This window comes from Rhineura floridana, chromosome 8, assembly GCF_030035675.1.
Source record: "Rhineura floridana isolate rRhiFlo1 chromosome 8, rRhiFlo1.hap2, whole genome shotgun sequence".
Lineage (NCBI taxonomy): Eukaryota > Metazoa > Chordata > Lepidosauria > Squamata > Rhineuridae > Rhineura > Rhineura floridana.
Window position 1 is genome coordinate 78,388,852 of NC_084487.1, and position 23,662 is coordinate 78,412,513.

A 23,662-nucleotide genomic window follows, 5' to 3' on the forward strand; every position below is an offset into this window, starting at 1 on the left:
CCCTGGAGACTAATGGGATCCACTTCATTCCTGAATGCCCTAGGGGAGTTCCCAGTAGATAGAGCAGGTGACCCTGTTGAAGCCCTTGTCATGCTGTGGAACAGCAAGATGTGTTGGGCTCTTGATATGGTTGCCCCTGAGTGCCCTCTCCAGCATTGAGGAGCCCGGTTTGCACCCTGGTACAACAGTGAGCTAAGGGCAATGAAACAGGCTGGCGCAAGTGGTTAAAGACAAGCTGTGAGGCTAATCGGGCACAAGTAAAACATCATAATCGTGCCTACTGTGTGGCAGTTAAGACAGCAAAGAAGGCCCACTTCTCTGCCACCATCACATCCTGAAGTAGCCATCCAGTGGAGCTTTTCCGTATTGTCAGAGGTCTATTGACATCAACTCCAGGAAATGGACCTTTAGACCCTTCAAAGGCCCACTGTAAATTGCTTGCAAGGCACTTTGAGAGTAAAGTTGCTTGCTCCATAGCAATCTTGATGCCTCATCCACATCTACTGTAGCCCCCAGTGAGGTGTCCAGTGCAACGTCTACTGCAACTTCTTGGGAACGGTTTCATTTGATATGGCCTGATGACATGGACAAGGTGCTTGCAACAATGCAACTAGCAATATATCCTTTCGACCCTTGCCCTTCTTGGCTCATTAAAGCTTGCTGAGGGTGTTTCACCAAGTGGATCCAGGGTGTGGTCAATGCATCGTTGCGGGAGGAAGTGGTTCCAGCCCCCCTGAAAGAGGTGGTGATTCGACCGTTCCTAAAAAAGCCCACTCTGGACTCATTGGTTTGCGACAAGTACTGCCCAGTTGCAAATACCCCTTTCTTGGGGAAGGTGATCGAGAGGGTTGTGGTGCAGCAATTGCAAATACTCTTGGATGAAACAGATTATCTTGACCCATTCCAGTCTGGATTCAGGCCAGGTTATGGGACTGAATTGGCCTTGGTAACCCTGATGGATGACCTTTATCAGGAGAAGGACAGGGGGAGTGCGACCCTGTTATTCTTACTTGATCTCATGGTGGCTTTTGATGCCATTGACCATGGTATCCTTCTGGGCCAACTTGATGAGATGGGTATTGGAGGCACTGTTTTACAGTGGTTCCGATCCTATCTCCAGGGCTGTTTTCAGAGAATAGCATTTGGCGATTGTATTTTGGCCCCCTGGCAGTTGTGCTGTGGGTTGCCACAGGGAACCATCTTGTCTCCCATGCTGTTTAACATCTATATGAAAGCCTTGGGAGTGGTCATCTGGAGATTTGGGGCAGGGTGTCAATAGTATGCTACCCAGCTCTATTTCTCTGTAACATCTGAATCAGGAGAGGCCGTGCAAGCCCTCTGTGGTGGGCTGGCTGAGGGCCAATAGGATTGACTCTCAATCCTAGCAAGATGGAGATGCTGTGGGTTGGTGGTTCCTGAGTCTGGATAATTGGTCAGTTGCCTGCTTTGGATGGGGTTGTACTCCCTCTTAAAGAGCAGGTCCGTAGTCTGAGGGTGCTCCTGGATCCATCTTTGTTGCTAGAGGCTCAGGTGATCTCCGTGTCTAGGAGTGCCTTTCACCAGCTTCGGATGGTAAGACAGCTGTGGCCTTTTCTGGACAGGGATAGCCTAACCACTGTTGTTCATGCACTGGTAACTTGCAGGATGGATTACTGTAATGTGCTCTATGTGGGGCTACCCTTGAGATTGGTCCGGAAGCTGCAGCTGGTGCAAAATGTGGCAGCAAGACTGCTCACTGGAGCAGGTCGCCAACCTGTCACCCCTCTGCTGAAAGAATTGCACTGGCTACCTATTAGCTACCGGACTAAATTCAAGGTGCTAGTTTTGGTGTACAAAGTCCTCATTCATTCATCCATTGGTGATCACTCGTGGCCGAGTAAGATTGTCTTCCAAGATAAGGTTTTGCTTGGAAGAGGCCTGTGAATGAATTTGTTTTGTGTGGGAAGATTGGTGCACGACAATCAACACACAATCTTGACAGAAAAATGCTTTGATCCAATGGCATGGATACCACGACGATTGGAAGTCTTTTATCTGCTGTAGCCTTCATCCACCTTCACAGCCGTTGTAACGTACACATTGTTATCCTCCGCCTGTTCTGCCGTTGAGGACTTTCTTGGATCGTTCTTTGTCTGGTTCCTCTCCCTTGACCTTACCACCATGGGTGATCCTGCTGGGAGTACATGACTCCCGACGGCATCACTCACAGGGTTCATTGGAACACGTAAGCCCACTCACCGCTACAAGGTGATGATCCAGCGATTCCTATACAGCTTGGAACCAGAATACCTGAAAGACCGTCTTATACCCAGTCGATCACTACGCTCTGCATGTGAGGGCCTCCTGCAGATACCATCTTATCAGGAGGTTCATTCCGCACAACATAGGAAATGGACCTTTAGTGCAGTGGCACCAACCCTTTGGAATTCCCTCCCCTTAAATATTAGACAGGCACCATCTCTGTTATCTTTTCAGCACCTACTGAAGACCTCCCTCTTTCAACAAGCCTTTAAAGTAGAGACCTTATCCCAGTCTGCATCTGTGTTGGAATTGCTTTTTAATTTATTTTTAAATCTTTTTTAACGTTTTTGAAGCTTTTAAAAAATATTTTTAAAGATGTTTTGTTTTAATATGTTCTTAATGGTGGTTGTGTTTAAAAGATATTAAAATCTGTTTTTATGATGTTTTAAAGTGTTTGTAGTGCTTTTGTTTGCTGCCCTGGGCTCCTATTGGGAGAAAGGGTAGGATATAAATCAAATAAATAAATAATAATAAATAAATATATAATGTCTGTGTAACAACTGTAAGGCATTTGAAGAAGAATCTAAAACAGTTGCAGATCAGACTTATGAAAGATGGCAACGGCTCGCAAGAGCACCTTTCAAGTGAGATTTGGAAATTTCACCTAAGATATAAAATGTTTGTCTGATCATTTGGATGGACTCAGAAGGGATCATGGCAAAGAAAGGTTTGTTTATACATTAGTATTAAACAAGTCTTTACTTGGATATAGTGTCCAGTATACACATTGTGTCTCACTTTTTAATGAAAATACATCCTATTCAGAAACAACATTACATCAACATATGAGAGGGTGATAGGGCCACACCAACTAGCCTTGCCTTGACATCGTACATGGTGGCTTGCCATGCCCTCCTGACATCCTCATGAACAGCTGCAGCAAGGAAGCACAGCTGTACATGCAAAAGCATCCATCAGGTCTGGAATCCCATGCAATTGGTGTTCAAGATTCCAAGGGTGCCTTTGCACATGGAACGGCAATTGCACAGGGTTCCAGATGGTGTGGACGCCTTTGCACATAGAGCTGAATTCATGAAGGCTTCCTTACTGTAGGTGTTTGTGGGTGTCAAATGGCAGGAAAAGCCAGTGTGCGTGAAGGTTCGTGCTGAGCTAGTCAGCACAGGAAACACTCACCTTGGTCCTAGGAATAAGATGAAAGCAGGAAGTCTGAGTTTGGGGTAGGTGGGTGGGAAGAGGGCCTCACCTACTGCATAGGCTTGTTGTGAGAATGAGACAGTGAACCATGCACACTACTTGTATCTTCTTGTAGGAAATGCAGGATAGAAATGTAATTAACTAATAATAATAATGTAGGGTACAGTAGAAAGTTGTATGAGAAGCAGCGATCTTAGCATATGAGATGTAGAAGAAGAAAAAGACTTTAAAATGTTTCAGTTGGTGCAGCTTGAGGAAGTGGACAAGGTGCTTGGATTGGTGCAGGCGACCACGTCTGCTCTAGATCCTTCTCCATCTTGGCTAGTGAAGGCTAGCAGGACTGGTACCACCGGCTGGGCCAAGGAAGTGATAAATGCCTCCTTGAGTGAGGGAGTAGTCCCTAGTAGTCTCAAGGAGGCAGTAGTGAGACCTCTTTTAAAGAAACCTTCCTTAGACCCAGATAACTTGAACAATTATAGACCGGTGGCAAATGTCCCCTTTTTGGGCAAGGTTCTGGAGCGGGTGGTCGCCGGTCAACTCCAGGTGCTCTTGGATGAGACCGATTATCTGGATCCGTTTCAATCCGGTTTTAGGCCTGGTTTTGGCACTGAAACAGCCTTGGTCGCCCTGTATGATGACCTCTGTCGGGAGAGGGACAGAGGGAGTGTGACTCTGTTGATTCTCCTTGATCTCTCAGCGGCGTTTGATACCATCGACCATGGTATCCTTCTGGGGAGACTCGCGGAGTTGGGAGTTGCAGGCACTGCCTGGCAGTGGTTCCGCTCCTACTTGGTGGATCGTCGCCAGAAGGTAGTACTTGGGGAACATTGCTCGACACCTTGGACTCTCCATTGTGGAGTCCCTCAGGGGTCGGTTTTGTCCCCCATGCTTTTTAACATCTACATGCAGCCTCTGGGTGCCGTCATCAGGAGGTTTGGAGTGCGTTGCCGCCAGTACGCTGATGACACACAGCTCTATTTCTCCTTTTCATCTTCTACAGGTGAGTCTGTGGATGTGCTGAATCACTGCCTGACCGCGATAATGGACTGGATGAGAGCTAATAAACTGAGACTCAATCCAGACAAGACTGAGACACTGTTGGTGAATGCCTTCCCTGCCCAGATGGTGGATGTTTACCCTGTTTTAGATGGGGTTACACTCCCCTTGAAGGAACAGGTTCGTAGTCTTGGGGTTCTTTTCAATCCTTCCTTGTCTCTTGAGGAACAAGTGGCCTCGGTGGCAAGGAATGCGTTCTACCACCTTTGGTTGGTAGCCCAGCTACGCCCCTATCTGGACAGGGATGACCTCGCCTCAGTTGTTCATCCTCTGGTAACTTCTAGGCTGGATTACTGTAATGCGCTCTACGTAGGGCTGCCCTTGAAGACAGTTCGGAAGCTTCAGCTAGTGCAAAACGCAGCAGCCAGACAGCTGACGAGGACCAGCCGGTCAGCGCATATAACACCTGTTCTGGCCCGTTTGCACTGGCTACCCATTTGTTTCCGAGCCAGATTCAAGGTGCTGGTTTTGACCTATAAAGCCTTACACGGCGTGGGACCGCAGTATCTTGTGGAACGCCTCTCCCGCTATGAACCGACCCGGTCACTTCGCTCAGCATCTAAGGCCCTCCTCCGGGTACCAACCCATCAGGAAGCCCGGAGGACAGTTACTCGATCTAGGGCCTTTTCTGTAGTGGCCCCCGAACTGTGGAACAGCCTCCCCGAAGAAGTACGCCTGGCACCGACGCTTCTATCTTTTCGGCGCCAGGTTAAGACCTGGCTATGCTCCCAGGCATTTTAAGCGTTTAATGTTATAATTTTAAATCTTTTTTTTTGGTTTGCTGTTTATGTTTACTGTTGGTAGGTTGATTTTATTGTGATATTCTGTATTTTAATCTTTTTGTACACCGCCCAGAGAGCCACTCGCTATGGGCGGTTTAAAAATGAAACAAACAAATAAATAAATAAATAATGTTCATATAATCAAGTTGAGTTATTTGTTAGATTGTCATGTTGTGCTTTAAAATGATATTGTATTTGGTTGTAATTGTAAAGATGTATTGATTTGCATTTGTGTTTCATTGTGAGCTGCTTTGCACTTATTTATATGGAAAAGCAGCCTACAAATTTTGATGGTGGCAGTGATGATGATGATGATGAAAGGGAAGTCTGAGTAGAAATCAGAGATGTGGAACAATCAATCACACAGTGTCTAGCAAGAGAGCAGACTGCCTGCTGTTTGCAAAAAGGCAGCTGAAAATGAGAAAGCTGAATGGGATTATAGGTTGAGATGGATGGAGGGCATCATAGATGGAAGAGGAAGGACAAGTGCAGAGAATCTAAGGGCCAAGGAGAAAGGTGGGATTTTAAAAAATATCTTCACACAGGGTTCAAGGAGAGAAATGAAGGAGGAAATGTGTGGACAAGGAACTGTTAGATGCCAGGGGGATAGGGCTATAGTCCAGGAAAGGAAGGAGGTCTGAATGAGGTGAGCAGGGAGTAACATTTCCTATGGTAGCTTGTATCAACCAGCTAAGCTGTTGGTTGCAGGCCTCTAGTATTAATTGTTCAATTAAAGTTCAAAAGTACAATCATTGTTCTCAGATCATGATAATCATCAACATACTTACCTCCCAAAGGAGGACCTAAAAGAACGGGACAGCACTCCACAATTGTGACGAGTCCAACAGCACTAGAAAATCTTGCAGTGCCAACAAGATCCATCAATGTCTCAAAAAGGACGCTGCTCACCATCCCAAATGCAAGTCCAAAAAGTACTGCATAGACAACCAGGCCCGTATAGTCTTCAGCCAGCGGGCACATGATGTGGCAGACCCCATTGTACAAAACAGCAAAGCTAAAGAAATATTGGATTTTGGGCCGGATGTATTTTGAGTTTGCGATTAAGCCCATGGATGGCCTGGCAAACATATCTACAAAAGCCAGGATGGAGAGTAGAAAAGCAGCTGAATACTCATCAATCCCCTTGTGCTTGGCGTAAGGAGCTAGGAATACAATTGGGGCAAAGAAGCCAAGGAACATGATCACATTTCCAGACAAATAAATCAGAAACCCTCTGTGCTTGAAGAGGGAGAGATCTAAGTATTTATTGATGGTTTGCCAAACAGATTTCTTGTCATTCTTGTGCAGGGCGGAATCTCCTTTTCCTTTTTCTATGTCTTTTTTGACCGCAGGTGGCTGCCCAATGGGCCTCATGAGTGCCCCGGCTACACAGCAGTTCAAAAGGAGTCCTCCCAAAATGAGGAAGCTTCCCTTCCAGCCAAAAACATTAAAGAGAAACTGATTGAGAGGTGCCAGAGTACTTAGAAAGACTGGACTCCCAGCCATGGACAGTCCATTAGCAATGGGACGCTTTTTATAAAAATATTTGCCAATCATTGTCAAGGCTGGCTGCAAATTGAACGCCAAGCCCAAACCTAGAGAGAGGGGGGGAGAGAGAGAGAGGGAGAGAGAGAGAAATGCAGCATTAGTACATTTAAACACTGGTACTCTCCAAACATAACAAAATTATCATCCTTCTGCCCCTTCCATAAAAAAGGAAGCCACAATGCAATCTAGCAATTCTCTAGAAAGATTTAAAAGCCTTTGGAACTGGCAAATAAATGTGAGCATTGTTTGCCTTTCATGTGTTTTAATGTCACTGATATGCCACACAAAATTTTCCTCAATTGCGGCACAATAAAAGCAAGAGTTCTGACAACATGGAATCCATGTTACAGACAAAAGAATGACAGAGGAACAATATTGAGACCTTGAGCACACTGTTTCTGTATTTTACTAAGCTATAATCCAATTTGCTCTTGGTTCATTTCACAGAAGTTATTAAATGTCACCTTCTCTATGAAAACAGCAAGAGTTTAGAAGTATAAATCTCTGCCTTTAGCTTTATCCTTTACTTAGGTTTGAATAGGTGTACATAAAAATAAAGCTTTAAATGCTTAATGGACATGGGCCATTACACAGAAAATGCTGCCCTCACACATCCCTGTGGAATCCTGAGATTTCCCATGGAGGTGAGGCACATACAGATATTTCAGGTTCCTTGTTTGGTGCAGAAACAGGGAACCTGGCAGGCAGAATACAAGGAAATAGCCCAGGCATGCCGGCAGCCAATCAGCCTCTGGGTATCTTATAGGTGAATTACATTAGATAGCAGAGGGGAGGGTAGCCCGTTCCACTTTCATGTCATCTCTCTGAGCAAAGATGCTTTTCCTCTATGGATGTTATTCATCCTCTGTGGATGCCACTCTTTCTCATTATGCAGACTAAATGCTATCTATGCATCAATTATGTTCTCAGTTAATTAAAAGCATAGTTAGACTGGAACTGGAGATATCTGGATTTAAATCCCTATATAGTAACTTCTTGGGATGGCCTTTGGTGAGTTGTTATCTCTTTGGCTGACCTACCTCACAAAGCTATTGTGAAAATAAGATGGAATCATCTTCCACATGTCGCCTTAAGTTATTGGAAGAATAGTGAGATGCAAATGGGATGAATGAATGCAAGTTGGAATCACACATTTAGGTGGCTGAAATGGAGAAGCCGCTTTTGAGGTGCTTTTTTTGTTTGTCTCCAGTATATGCGGCTACCATCATGGCTTGCTGTTTCCTGAATCATCCTGTTTTTAGAGGTCCCGTTGTCATGACCACTCAATGCATAGCTACTGCTACAGATTTTTAAGTACACGTGACTGCGTGCCAGAACTCGCTTTGTGCATCTTTCAGTGGACTTCACACAAACAGGTTGGCATGCTGCAACTATCACATGCTGGGCAGCTGTGTGAATCTAGGCTGAAAGAATTGCCAGAGGATGGGAATCTGGGGACTCAACTTGAGCCTGAAGGTTTGCACCAGATATTACTTTACTGAATCCCGCTCCTCTCTGTCCGGCACCGAAAAGGGGTCTGGGCGGGAGCACTTTTGTGGCAGGGACAGGAAGGAGGGCATTAAGCCATTTCCAGCTTCTTTTGGCGCCAAGCGCGCCAATGCAGAGGAGGAGCAGGGATAGGCTATTTAAGGCCATGCCCCTCTTGACCTCCTCCTCTTTTTCTGCAGGGAGCATGACTCCCATCCCGCCCTCCCAGTAAGTGGTATGAGATTAGCTGGTTGCCATAGACAGGGCCAAGAACAGATTTTTGACGTCTCCTGTGATTGGCTGGCAGAGGGGGATTTTTCACCTACTCCACACTGCGAGTTCTAGGGAGGTGCAGTTAGAGGAGGGTGTTGGATGAATAGGTTAATTGGTTTAATTTGGCCACTTGGCAGGTGTGTGTGGGAAAGGGAAGAGGGGAGTACAAGCGGTGAGTACCCTGAGGCACTTTCAGGTGAATAGTGATCCCAGAGACTGGCACACAGGGATGTGGGACCTTGTGGAGCAGGGTATGGGTCACTGTTGAGGTTAACCTGTGTCACTCACCTGGAGTTATGGGGCTTCACAGGGGCATGAATCAGGAAGACCTCCCTCCGCACCTGAAGGGTGTGGCAGGGGGAAAGAGCTGGAAGAATGGCCAGTTTGACTCCCTGCAGGATAGGCTCGCCCGGGCATGACAGGCTTAGAAGCCTGACAGGAGTTAACGGATTTTCCGCACATGGTTTCACTTCCTCTATGCAGTTTAGTTAGTGGTTTATAAGTTCTCGAGTTCGTATGTTCTTATGTTCTTAAGGTGTAGTTAATAAAGTGGCCTTAGTTTACCCCATATATATATCTTGTCTATTTATTCCTGTCTTCTGGTGTAAAAGCATTAATGTGAGAGATGGAAATCTTATCTGTAATGTTTGATCTGTGATATCGCATTCACAGATGCAAGTCATCACTTGTGTATGCAGCCATCATGTGTGTGCCAGCCTTACGCTTAGAAAACAAGCTGCCTAGAGGTTCCAAGGTGGTGGATGCTGAATGGTGAGCTGCCTGTTGGATGTATGGGTAGAGACACACTTGCAGTTGTGCTGGCTTCGGTGCATCTCCACCTGTTTTCTGAAGTTGGAGGTACACAACACTAGTCAAACTCTGCCCCTTTTTACTCCAAAACCTGGGGAAATGCACTTCTCTGTGAATGATTTGGCTTTGATTATGGCTTTAGGTGCCTTTTATGATGATTGTTAATTTATATATTGTTATTTTAATTATATATGTTTGGTGTGCTACCCTTTGATGGAAGGGGTGTAATAACAACAACAACAACAATATGAAATCAGCTTCAGACAGAATTCAAAACTGTTTGGTAGATCAACTCTTGCCACTCTGTGGTGTGTCCAATGAAAATGCTTTGCTGTAGGTTGAGCAGAGACAGCGGCTCAACACTTTGCTGTGGGTGATCCTAAAAAGTGTGAGATCAGCGTCAGGGGATATGTGTCCAGCCATGGGCAAATGCATTTTAACCCGAAGCCAGAGGAAATGGTCTGAATGCTTCTGAAGCAGCTAGTGTGTCTGCAGCTTTTGTCTCCAAAGCCATTCATACATCTAATTTGGAGCGAGAGTTAAATAGAATGAGAATGCTATTAATGGGGCTTTTGCTAATCTTACAGCCTACAAACCTGATCCTCAGGGTTCAATACATCATGTAACTGTAACTGAACCCCATTCAGACATTTTTGGAAATGCTGCATTTACCGCTGGCTCCTACATTACAGAGTTTCCACATGCACACTCTCTTATAAGTCACTGTGAGTAAACATGGCGAGAAGCAACTGTGACTTTGGACTCTAGTCAAGATTTGCATTCCTTTCTCTGTAAAGACATCTATAGGGTAGCATGATTAAAAGCTAAAAGAACCTATACAAAAATGGAGTATTAATGACTATAATAGATGCTGCCATGAACCAATCAATTCCGGTGCTGTCACTGGAGTGCAGCACAGTAAGGACTGTGCAAAGAGCACACACTGTAAATTGAATTATCATAAAAATAATCAGATACAAATGAACATGTATTGAAATACCCAAAGGTGTAAGCTGAAGGAGAATGTCAAGAAAACTGAAATCAAAGGCCTCTGTTGGGAAGGGTGGGTTAATGAGTCACTTACCTCCAATAACACCTACGCAGATGTAAAGCTCCAAGACAGTGTTGCAGAAAGAAGAGGCAATCATTCCAAATGAAGCTAGGATCCCTCCTGCTATCATGACCGGCCGGCTGCCATATTTGTTCACCAAGACACTGCTTATGGGGCCTGAAGACAGGAGGGGAGAGAAGAACAAGGTTACTTCCTGAAAGATATAAAGATATTGAGAATAAGGAGTATTTTCAGTGATGGAGAGAAAACTTCACACTTAGCCCAGAAAATATAATGTTCATGGCCATTAACATCAGTACATGTGCAGCTGCCTTACACTGAGTCAGACCGGTTTTATTCCTTACAGAGGTGAACAGGAAAGGCCTGACTGCACATGTACGTGAACTGGTGTGGGAAGTGGATAAATGAAGGCAGGAATTGATGTTGGAAGAGTAGGGGTGGGGGAGAAATTTGAATCAATTCACATTTAAAGGCAGAACTATCTAGTCTGTACTTTCCAAAACAATAGGCAAACCAAAACACAACCATCTACTGAAATTGATGTTTATCCAAATTTTGCAGTGCAGTTCTCCAGCCAAGTCATGTCTACAAACATTAATTTACTAGGGTAAAGTGTGGATCAGTATGCATGTAATAAGGGACATAAGACATACAGAATGCATTATATTAGGCAAAATTGCATACAAAAATGTGTACATTAGGAGGCGTTCACACTAAAATGATGATGAATTTTCATGATTTTTTTTTTTAATTGCAAACTGATGTGGAAATGAAGAGAACGGGGAAAATGAGAAACTGAAATTGAGATTTCCCCCCCATCCCTACTGAAAGTGGAACATGGCTTTTGAAAGTGTAAACCCTAGTGGGAGGCGCCATTTGCACTTTGCTTCAGACACCTTGGGGCAGCACTGAATCCATCTTCTCTTTTCTGACCTGACTCTTAAAAAACTTTTTTTAAAAAAAGTGACTTCTTTAGTCAACTACCTCTCAAGTCTCCTTCTGGCACGGGATAATGGGACTTTCATCAGGACATATAGCAAGTGTGGGGAAACTCATTCCCTTCTGAGAAACCTTCTGAAGGCTACATACCAGTGGTGGGTGGGGCCAAAAGTGGGCTGAGCAAGAAATGCAAATTTTATTTTTCTGCAGTATGCTTCTTTTGGCACACATTCGCACACCCCTCTGTATCATCCATCCAGACAAGTAGAAAGGATTATAAGAGCTCAGGTCTCATTCCAGCTAGGCAAAAATAACCAAGGAAGGTGTTAAGCAGGACCAGTAGTGTGTGTTGCTTGGGAAATGGGTGTCTCCTGGGGAGATCCCTGAGGGCCAGATAGAGAGCCTTGGAGGGCCACATTCAGTCCCCATGCTTGAACATCCCCATCCCTTACATATAGGCTGGCAAGTGATTCAGCCAACAATATTGGACTCAATCTGTGCTTTAAAAGATGAAGCTCTGCTGTTCTCTCTGCAGGTTGGACTTATGAATTTTGTGATGTGATATTCATGTGGACTGACAAGTGCACATGAACACTGGAGGCTTTTCTATCAGTGTTTTTTTTTTTAAAAAAAGTATATTCTGCAGAGCAAGTGGCTGAAAAGAGAACTGACATAAAACAGGATATACAAAGACCTGGAGGTACACTTACACTTCTGGAAATTGTAACACTATCATGTACATAGATACATTCAGAAATCAACTGGATTTGTTATTTGTTTAGAAATCAGCTATTTCACTTTATATTAGGGAAGGAAGATAATTTTGTTTTGTCAGCATTTTCTAAGCAAACTGACCTAATTTGCACCTCCTGGATGAATACATAGCTCGGAACATAAATATCCTTTGGATTTCGCACTTCTCTGGATTGCAAAAGATCTTGTCTCAACCATATACCAATATGCATAAAAATGCATATTTTAGGGTAAAATATGTTTATGTGTACATTAACATAACACATATTTAAATATTTTGTGATTAAATATTGGTGAGATCTATCTAAGTCCAACTATCTATTGATTTCAGAGGGTTACTCTAACATTGGGTATCAGCCTATGTATTTAAATATGAATTTTTGTATATATATGTACACACACACACACACACACACACACTTTAATCTGGAAACAGGATGGAATTAATTCATGAATGTGAAACTGACATGGACTGGAAACAGATGGATCTGTCCAGCCCTGCTTTATATGTTGCCCTATTAAGGTATAAATTCACTAATAGGCAAAAAACCTTGTAGTTTAAGAATGTACCTATAGTCGACAGATATTTCTATCAAACTTTAAAAAGCAGGGAAATTGGGCAGCTATAGTGAATGCACCGAGGAAGCAGGAGACCTGACCTCCTCTCAGAGATATTGTACTGCCCTACAAATTTATCAAAATCCAAACACAATTTGGGTTGGTCTTTCACAGTCCAATCCATTTCCTGTGGAGCTTGGAAGAATTTAGTAACATGTGCCTCTGAGCACATGGTAAGTGGTAGCAACACCTGCCAACTCCAAAGATAGAGAATTACATTTTGTATGTTTGTTGGTGTTCTAACTTTGCTTCTTTTTTGTGTTACTATTGTTTCTACAGAGTATCTAACCTAGACAATTATATTTCTCTCATTATTCCTCCTAGAAATCTGTGTCAAATTTATTTTTATTAATTTCAAAGCCTTTTTATGGATCAGTATCATATGATGGTGAAGACAGCCTTTTGTGTTTCAAACCGGAGGTTATGCCCTATTTCTATTTTGGGCACATTAACAGTTGAATCTGAAACTGCAGTTTGATGTAAAATCAGACTGATTATAATATATTGCTACTTCAGGAATTATTCTAGCTGTTGTAAAAAACAAACTTGGCCTGCCCAAGATGCATGTTTTCAGCCTGCTATGCTTAAACTACTCCACTTAAGGAAAGGTGGGCATGGTCAGTTAAAAACTTAGAGCACATCTAGAATTTTGCTAGAATATATTTCACCTCCCACTGTGTGATTTTGTGCAAACTGAGACACTCCTCATGTCCATTGGAAACTACTCTGCAGTACAGTCAATGCCATTATTCCACAAGTGTTTTTGAGCTTTTTCTTAGTGTTGCAAATGTTGCTGTACTTCATATATTCACAGTAACAGAAGCAAAATAAAATGATTTCCTATAGGAAACTTCACTAAAATTGCAAAGTAAATCAAACATATTTAAAATGACTGTCTGAACTATTCAACTGTTCTAATCTTGTTGCTTCCTCTCGGCTAAAACAAGATCAATACAGCACATGTCTTGTTTCTGTTATTTGGGCTGATTGCAGGTGTTGCCACCACTCACCATATGCTCAGAGACACACATTACGAAATTCTTCCAAGCTATACAGGAAGTGGATTGGACTGTGAAAGACCCACCCAAATGGTGTTTGCATTTTGATAAATTTGTAGGGCAGTACAATATCTCAGAGAGGAGATCAGGTCTCCTGCTCCCCTAGTGCATTCACTATAGCTGCCCAATTTCCCTGCTTTTTAAAGTTTGATAGAAATATCTGTGGGCTATAAGTACGTTTTTAAACTGCAAGGTTTTATGCCTATTAGTGAATTTCTCTGCTTTTTAATCCGGGAGGTAACAAATGTGATCCTGTGCAAGTTTCCTGAGAATGGATTGATCATTTGCATGCTCATTGAGTTCAGTGGGATTTACTCCCCTGCAATCATGCTTAGGATAGGTGAAACTGACCAGAGGGAATGGGGATGGGAGCAGGCAGTAGGGGGAGGAGGAAGGTATGTTTGATCATTTGCATATTGATTGAGTTCAGTGGGATTTACTCCCGTACAATCATGCTTAGGATAGGTAAAGCTGCCCATGGGGAGGAAGGCCTTGAGTGGGCACCGGAGGAGGAAAAAGGAAGAGGGGAGGGGAGGAAGGGAGAGGAGTGGGGAAGGAGGGGAAAGGCAGGTCTGATCATTTGCATGCTTATTGAGTTCAGTGGCATTTACTCCCATGCAATCATAGCTAGGATAGGTAAAACTGACCATGGGGGAGGAAGAGGGGGAGGAGAGAGTAGAGGGAAGAAGTAAGGGGGAGAGGGGAGGAGAAGGAAGGGGAGGGGGAGGGGATTGAAAGGGTAGGGGGAATGGGTGGAGGAAGGGAAGGGGCAAAAGGGAGATGATGGAAGGGAAGAGGAGGGGAGGGCAGGTTTGATCATTTGCATGCTTATTGAGTTCAGTGGGATTTACTCCCATGCAATCATGCTTAGGACAGGTAAAACTGACCATGGGGGAGGTGGGTGGGGAGGAGGGAGGGGAGGGGAACTAGAAGGAGGGGGAAGGAGGGGCTTGGAAGGGGATGGGGAGGGGAAGGGAGGGGTGAAGGAAGGGGGTGGGAAGGGCAAGAGGGAGGGGATAGGAGGGAGGAGGAGGAGGAGGAGAGGAGGTTTGATCATTTGTATACTTTTTGAGTTCAGTGGGATTTACTTCTGTGCAATCATGCTTAGGATAGGTGAAACTGACCTGGGGGAGGGGTGGGAGGAAGGGGGGAGGGGATGAGATTGGGTGGGTGGGCACTGGGCAGAATGGAAGCCCCTGTCCTTTCCAAAAGGAAAGCATTGTGAACAGTATCATTCTTTCTCAGGGTTTCCCCCACCTTTTTATTCTACAGCAGGCACATGTAGTCTCCCATCCAAATTTAAACCAAAGCTGTCCCTGGCCACATTCACACCAGACCTTTATTTCACTTTATACACTCCTGGCTTCTCCCAAAGAATCCTGGGAAGTGTAGTTAATGAAGGGTGCTGAGAATTGCTAGAAGATGCTTTATTCCCCTTACAGAGCTACAATCAGAACAGCTGACGTTTGAACCACCCTGGCCACTGGAGCTCTGTCAGGAGAATAAGAGTCTCCTCTCAGCACCCTTTACAAACTACACTTCCCAGGATTTTTTGGGAGAAGCCATGACTGTCTAAAGTGAAATAAAGGTCTGGTTTGGGTGTGGCCCTCTGATTAGCCAAGCCAAGTAGCTGTGAGTCTGGCTTTTAGAACACTGACAGTTGGTTCTTACTGAGCATGCCCAATGTTATCATTGAGTTCAATATAAATTTTCTTAAATTAATTAAAAATCAGCCAGGCATTCTTTTAACTTTTAAACTGCAGAAGATGAAGGTCAGAGTATGGGGCAAGGTCAGTAATAGGAGTACAGGTACTCTGTGAACATGGCTGATTTTTAATTAATTTCAACGAATTATGAGAACTCTGACAGAAAAAAGTCCAAAAAGGGGTCTGGTTTCTCTCTCTCTCTTTTTATACTTTGAGCTCTGAATTCTATCTTACTGTTTTGTGTATCACCATGAAAATTGAGAGGGTTGTTAAAGAAGCATTTCTGAGTTCAGGACTAAAAGTTTTGTAATTTTTTTTTTTTTGAAATTTGCTTATGAGAAGCATCAGAGTGGCATTGGGGTATTTTCAATTTAACATTGCAGAATGTGGAAAATCCATGCTGGCTATAGCATACAAAATCATTCTATTTTCACTACAGAACTATGAACTGCATAGGTTTGTGTAGTCTTATTCTATTGAAAAATACTTTCTATACATTGGAATACAGAATACATTTCTATATAGAAATTGTGAAAACGTGTAGTGATAAATCATGTTTCAAAGGAAGTTTAGTTGCTAGTCTTTTCAATTTATAATGTGTGTGTATGTGTGTGTTTTCCTACATAAAACTATTGTTGCTCACATGAGCAATATACTCTATAGTCTTTGAAGGGTGTGTAGGTGAAATGCATGTCTTTAAATATCAAGATGGAAGTGCTGTCAGACATATTTGGGAAACTCTTCCCACACTCAAATAAATATGTTCTTTCAGAATATAACCAGTGTGATCCATCTCAGTTTTGGAAATACTAAATTGCCATCCTTAAAATAAAAGGGAATAACAAGAAACCAAAGCAGCCTAACATTGGAAGCCAGCACTAAAAATGGCTCTGCAATAAAGTGAAATGTCACACACTGCATTTGGTTTTTACAGAAAATCCATCTGTATGTTGTCCGAGATATAAGCTTCCCATAAAAAAAACGACCCATAAAATGCATTTCCATTCTGAGAAGTTAAGTAAAATGTACTATAACTGGTAGGAGTTTATGCAGGATCCCAGCTTAGGGCCTGGTATGAAAACAAAGATCTGATATGGGCTTCTAACCACACTCAGATGAACATAGTTAGAAGACTCCCCATGACTGGGTTGCTGCATTGACAGGGCTCTCAATAATCCCAAAGTACTTTAGAAACCTCCTTCAGACCTTCCCACTCAATGTGGGAAGATTAGGGTGGCAAAGGGATGTTGAGACTGGGGCTGGCATGCATGTTTCCTACACCAAGAATGGAGAACTTGTGCCCATCCAGATGTTAGTGGACTCCAACACCCATCAACCTTACCCATCATTGCCAATGGTCAGGGATGATGGGGGTTGGAGTTCAGAAAGATTTGGTGGGCCACAGGTTGCCCATCCTTGCCCTAGCCCCTCTTTCCCCCTCCCCCAATGTTGATGGGGAGCTTGAAGAGGGTTTTGATTTTCATTTATTGTATTTGGGCTGATAAAGATCACCTTTGATGCAGAAAAGAGGGCCGTTAATGATGTAAGTGTATGAACAGTGCCTGCTGGTGCCCATTAGGACTGGCCTAACCAATGGCAGGAAGACCAACCAGGAGCCAATGACAGGCAGGGCCAACCAATTCTAGTTTTGCTCCCATCCTCCTCCTTGCTGAGTTCTGCAAGGACAACACTGAGACTAAGGAGGAGGAAGCTGACATAGGCACTGCTACTTCCTAGATGGGTTGTAAGTAAGAAGGCTGACAGCAGACTGAGGCTGCTAGGGCAGTGCCCCATTTGCCCATATTGACGAGCTTCCACTGGGTATGAATGCATTTGAAAAGAAGAAGGGAGAGAGAGAGAAAAAAGAGGAAATAAACCTCAGTGTTTGTTTGCTGAGTGGTGGTATCACTAACACAAACAAGTTATTGTGTATTTCCAGTAAATTGGAGGTTTGGGCATGATATTGTGCATTTTAAGTCACACAGGAAGATTTAGGATCAGCAATACACATTTCTCAAACAATATAACCATCTTGATGTTTTTGGAAGCATGGATGCAGAGCATTTTCCTTTCTCCCGGCTCCCCAAAACTACGTAAGACTATGGTAGTGGCAGATCAGTTTGAAGAACCCAGAAAAGAACAAAGGGAGATTTGTCTGGCATAACATCCATATCCTGCTGTGCTCTCAGGAAGAATAACATTTGTCAGTCCAAATGTATTAGGTAATATGTATACTCCATTCATTTCAGGGGGAAAAGAATCCAAGATGCAAGAACAATTACATCCTCACATCTGTCCTATTCATCTCAAAGGCTAAGATCAAATGTGTTATCTGTATCAGTAAGTAAAACATACAACCGTATTTCTTCCGAATAAGCAACATTTGTGGGGCTGACAAAATAATTGACATTACAATGCAATGTATATTTGCAATATAGGAACACAGGAAGCTGTCTCATACTAAGTCAGACCATTGGTCCATTTTGCTCAGTACTGTCTACACAGACTGGCAGTGGTTCTCCAGAGTTTCAAGCAGACACCAGGAATTGAACCTGGGACCTTTTGAATGCAAAGAATGTGCTCTGCCACTGAGCTCCAATGGCAGCGGTATGACAGTAGATGACTGCATATGTGAGGGGCATCAAACCCAAATAGATTAAAATATCAAGCTCCCCTGCCAGCAGACAGCCAGGGATTACATCCATATTTTTTCACCCACAAAATCATTTTTGATGGGGATAGTGGTCCAGGCATTGATGGCTGAAAGGTTCTGTTCCTCGCAACCTTGAAATTATTAGCTGTGTGTGGTCACATCCACGTAGTATATTTAAAGCACTCTTATACAGTCTTAGCAGTCAGGGCTTCCCCCAAAGAATCTGAGGAACTGTCATTTCTTAAAGTTGCTGTCCTCACAGACCTGCAATGCACAGCACCTTTAATTAAATACAGTTCCCAAGATTTTCTATGACTCTTAAAGTGGTATAAGAATGCTTTAAATACATGTTGTGCATGTGACCATGAGAGTATGTGGTTGTTTTTAGATATGTCATTTTTTGTATCAGACTTATTTTAAGTCTGATGTGTTTGCCACCCTGGCCAATCTAATATATAAATAAAATAATAAATAAAAATACCCCCTTTCCTCCCGTCCCAGTGCACCATCCTCTGTCGCTGCTGCAGTGGTTGGGACACCGTTGTCGTCGCGTGTGACTTACGTCATCCTGTGTTGCCGCGGCCCCTGCTTGCTTGCTGCTGTTGGGGGTTGTGCTGCCCCCGGGGCCTGTTATTTCTCTTTCGCCGCGGCTGCACCCTGCTGCACCCTGCCTGTCTGCTTGTTTGGACTTGTTTGGACTTCCTGCTTGCGCGCTGTGGCTGCCGTTGCGGGCTGGCCGCTGCTGGGGCATCGGGACGTTACGGCCCTGTGTTGCTGTCGTCGTGCTGCTTGCCTGTTGCTTGGCGTCATCGTTGCTGCTGTGGGTCGTCCTCATCGCGGGGTGCGTTGCTGGTTGGGACGCTGTCTACATCGCCATCATGCTGTCGTCGCTGCCGTTATTTGCCCGCCCATGTTGGCTAGGACCTTATTGCCGTGACCTGGACCAAGTATTCTACAGACCTGTTACTGTGGCCGGCTGCGACTACCATTCTGGCCGGCTATCACAACCCGGTTTCTGTTTTAAATAGGTGTATGTATGGATGTATGGATGTATAGCTGTATGAATGTGTGAATGTGTATGAATGTGAATTGGATTGATTTGTATTGACTTAGTTAATTTAATTTAATTTAATGTAATTTAATTAGTTTAATTAATTAATTATTGGTTTAATTAATTCAATTTAAATTAGTAATACTGCTGCTACAGGGTACGGAGGCGGGTCTCCGGACTAATTTTATTAGGGTGGGTGGCCTGCTGAGAAGCAGATAGGGATAGAGGCATGTGCAAGCCGGAGAGGGAGGTGGGGGGCCAAGTTATAGGAAGTGTGGGCGGCAGGCGCTGGAAGGGTGCTGCTAGCAGACCACGCCGGAATAGGGGAACACGGGACAGATGCATTATATCTATCCCATGTTCCGGGTCTGCTCAGAACCAGACGGAAACTGGGGGACGCAAGGTTCCTACCGACCTTCGACTGCTGTTATGTAATGCCAGGTCTGTGGCTCAGAAAACCTCGCTCATCCATGATATGATCTTGGATGGGCGCGCAGACCTGGCATGTATTACAGAGACTTGGCTGGACGAAGCCTCTGCTCCAATTCTTGAGGCCATGTGTCCGCCAGGTTTCCGTTATGCACAGCAGCCGAGGGTGGGAAGGCGGGGAGGGGGTGTGGCAGTCATCTATCGAGAGTCCTTGGTTTTTGCCAGACCTCCCCTCCATAGGACTCAAATTGTTGATTGCATGTACTGGAGGTTGGGCCCGAAGGGCATTTTAGGGATCTTGCTGGTGTACCACCCACCCCGCTGCATGGCAGATTCCCTGGCCAAGGTGCTAGAGGTGGTCTCGGCTGTACGGGCATTATCCCCAGAGCTGGTAGTGCTGGGTGACTTTAACGTGCATGCCGAGGCCGCTCTCATAGGAGCCCCTTGGGATTTCCTGGAAACCATGGCTTCCTGGGAACTGTACCTAAGTAATACTGGGCCCACCCATGTAGCCGGTCATGCTCTCGACCTAGTATTTGTCCTGGGAGAGGAGAGAAGTGGTCTGAAGTTGGGAGTGATTCATGCCACTCCTGTGTCATGGTCAGACCACTACCTGGTAAATATGGACTTCTCGTTGCCATGCCCCCTCCACAGGGGTGAAGGACCTACTAAAATGGTCCGCCCCAGATGCCTGATGGATCCGGATGGATTCCTGACTGCGCTTGGGGAATTGGAACCTGCTGAAGGTCACCCGGTCGAAACCCTGGTGAAGGAGTGGAATGTGGGGATCACCAGGGCATTAGACCAGGTGGCTCCGAAACGTCCTCTCCCCCTGAATAGAACTCAGCTAGCTCCATGGTATACACCGCGGTTGCGTAGCTTGAGACAGGAGGTGAGACGACTATAGTGCCGGTGGCGGAAATCCCGCTCCGAAGATGTCCGGACACAGGTTAGAGCAGCAGTAGCTGCCTACCAATTGGCAATAAAGGTAGGAAAGAAGGCTTTCTTTGCTGCCTCTATTGCGTCTGCGGAGTGTTGTCCCAGGAGGCTGTTCCAGGTGGTCCGAAGCCTGGTTGGTCCAGTTGCTCAGGAACCCTTGGAACAGTCAAAGGCCTCCTGTGACCTATTAGCAAAACACTTCGCTGATAAAATCGAACACTTACGGAGCTCGATCCCGCGCACCGTGGACACAGTCGATGAACCAGAGTTGGCCAGTTGCAAGCCAGTAAATTGGGATCGGTTTCGGCTTCTCCCTTCTGAGGAAGTGGACAAGGTGCTTTCATCTGTGAAGCCAACCACTTGTCTTACTGATCCTTGCCCTTCGTGGCTCCTTGTGAGCTGCAGAGAGAAATTGGGCGAGGGGATCAAAGCGGTGGTAAACGCACCCTTGAAAGAGGGTGTGATGCCATCAGCCTTCAAGGAGGCAATTGTAAAGCCCATCTTAAAGAAGACCTCCTTGGATCCCCAAGTGTTAGATAACTTCCGCCCAATTTCGAATCTACCATTTCTGGGCAAGGTCATTGAGCGAGTGGTGGCCAACCAGTTGTCAGCACACTTGGATGAAACGGATTATTTGGATCCATACCAATCGGGTTTCAGGACTGGTCACGGAACTGAAACAGCCTTGGTCGCTCTGGTTGATGATTTGAGGAGGGCATTAGATAGGGGAGAATCCACCTTTCTTGTCCTCCTCGATCTCTCAGCGGCTTTTGATACTGTCGACCACAGTATCCTTCTGCTTCGCCTGGAGGGATTGGGAATTGGAGGCACTGTATTACAGTGGTTCCATTCCTTTCTCTCTGACAGGTACCAACAGGTAGCGTTGGGGGAGGAGGTATCAGACCCTTGGCCTCTCAATTGTGGTGTGCCACAGGGCTCTATCCTCTCTCCCATGCTATTTAACATCTATATGAAGCCGCTGGGAGCAATCATCAGGAGATTTGGGCTGCAGTGTCATCAATATGCGGATGACACTCAGCTCTATCTCTCGTTTAAATCTTCACCAGAGTTGGCTGTGGAGACCTTGTCCAACTGCCTGGAATCCGTGAGTGGATGGATGGGAAGGAACAAGCTGAAGTTGAACCCTGATAAAACCGAGGTACTACTTGTGGGGGACAAGAGAAGGTTGGGTGACATTGACCTGAAGTTCAATGGGGTGAGTTTACCCCTAAAGGACCAGGTCCGCAGCCTTGGGGTTGTGCTTGATTCCAGGCTGTCCATGGAGGCTCAGATTTCGGCAGTGAGCCGGGCAGCCTGGTACCAACTACACCTCATACGAAGGCTGCAACCCTACCTTCCTGTTCATCAGCTCCCACTGGTGGTACACGCCCTGATCACCTCTCGTTTGGACTACTGTAATGCGCTCTACGTGGGGTTACCCTTGAAAACGGTCCGGAAATTACAACTGATACAAAATGCGGCGGCTCGACTACTTACGAATAGTCGCCGCCGAGATCACATCACACCAGTGTTGTTCGACCTACACTGGCTTCCAGTTGTTTTCCGAGCCCAATTCAAGGTGTTGGTATTGACCTTTAAATCCCTATACGGTTTCGGCCCAGTTTATCTCACGGAGCGCCTTCAACGCCACCAATTATGCCGCCCGACAAGATCGGCCACACAGGGCCTTCTCTCAATCCCGCCAACAAAAACAGCCAGATTGGCGGGTACAAGAGAGAGGGCATTCTCAGTGGCAGCCCCCACTCTTTGGAACTCCCTCCCACAAGATCTCTGGCATGCCTCTTCCCTAAATGTATTTCGGAAAGCCTTAAAGACCTGGCTTTTTCAGCAGGCCTTCGGGGTATCCGGGGAGGGTTAATCGATATAATTGTAATGCCTCCTACCCAGTTTTAATATTGTTGTTGTAGATCTACTGTTTTTATTGTATTACTGTATTTTATTAATTGTATTTTAATAATTTTGTAAGTCGCCTAGAGTGGCCATTGGCCAGATAGGCGACGAAGAAATTAAATTTATTATTATTATTATTATTACCTGCCAAACTCACTTCACCTACATCTCCCAGCTCCCTTTTCACATGTCACTTTCCCCTACAAAATCCTCTTACCAGCTTCCTCCTCCCTTGCATCCTGATAGTCTAATCATCTCTTTCCCATTAACTAAAGACCAACACCATCCATTCCGTACTAATCCCACCCCCATTGGCTGAAAATGCTGCCACATTGCAAAATCCATATTCCTTGATAAGTATCTGGCTAACTCAAATTAAACTAAATTTATGGAAGTGCAAAGAATTCTTTTCCCCCTTTTTGTTCCTTCCTTCATTTTCACCATTAAACCTTGCTTTCGTTTTGTTATTCCTTGACTCAGCCTTTTTATAATTTATTTGTTGTGCTCATAACTATTTTATTAGTTTTCATTGTGCACTTACTTCTCTTTTCCCCAAGCATTATTTTTGTTATCCACGGTGGCAGGGCAGCTCATTTTGGGTGACTGCCATCTCCCCATAGAATGGTACGTCTGAGGCACTCTATGTAAATACAATGGGACTCCCTTTCATGCCGCTGTTCAGTTCAATTTTTATGTGTTCTAGATATGTTTATTTTTATTTTATTTTTAATTGTATTGTTTTACCACTTTGCCACCCTGGGATACAACAACACCACATTTTCAGCTGTTCTGAAATGAATGTGCAACACTCATGAGGGACGTTACAAAAACATGGGTTACTGAGGCTGGGCTATGTTGAGATATGCAGCTGAAGTTAGCTCCTTTCTGGCACCATCTTCTTTGCCCTGATGTTGACAAGTCTGTAGAGTGCTGCAAGGGTGCACAGGATGCCCTGATGATCCCAAAGAGACTGGTAAGTCCTCTGGGCTTACATATGCCAAACCTTTCATATCTATATCTACAATATGTTTAATTCAGGCAGCTGATTTACCTCTCCAAAGCACAATATCTTCAGCTATAAATGAGCTGATTAAGATTATCAAGCACTGCTGTGTATTCT

General features: G+C 44.7%; 1 protein-coding gene across 5 annotated transcripts in view; it reads right to left on the reverse strand.

Moving 5' to 3' along the window:
- The window catches only part of SLC16A7 (solute carrier family 16 member 7), a 167,211-nt gene that overhangs the window by 15,806 nt on the left and 127,743 nt on the right, over positions 1-23,662 (reverse strand). For all 5 annotated transcript variants that reach the window (XM_061639867.1, XM_061639868.1, XM_061639869.1 and 2 more), the window contains 2 exons: positions 10,498-10,641; positions 6,083-6,889 (listed from right to left, as the gene is read on the reverse strand). In XM_061639867.1, coding sequence (XP_061495851.1) covers positions 6,083-6,889; positions 10,498-10,641 — 951 coding nt within the window. The remainder of the gene's footprint in view (positions 1-6,082; positions 6,890-10,497; positions 10,642-23,662) is intronic.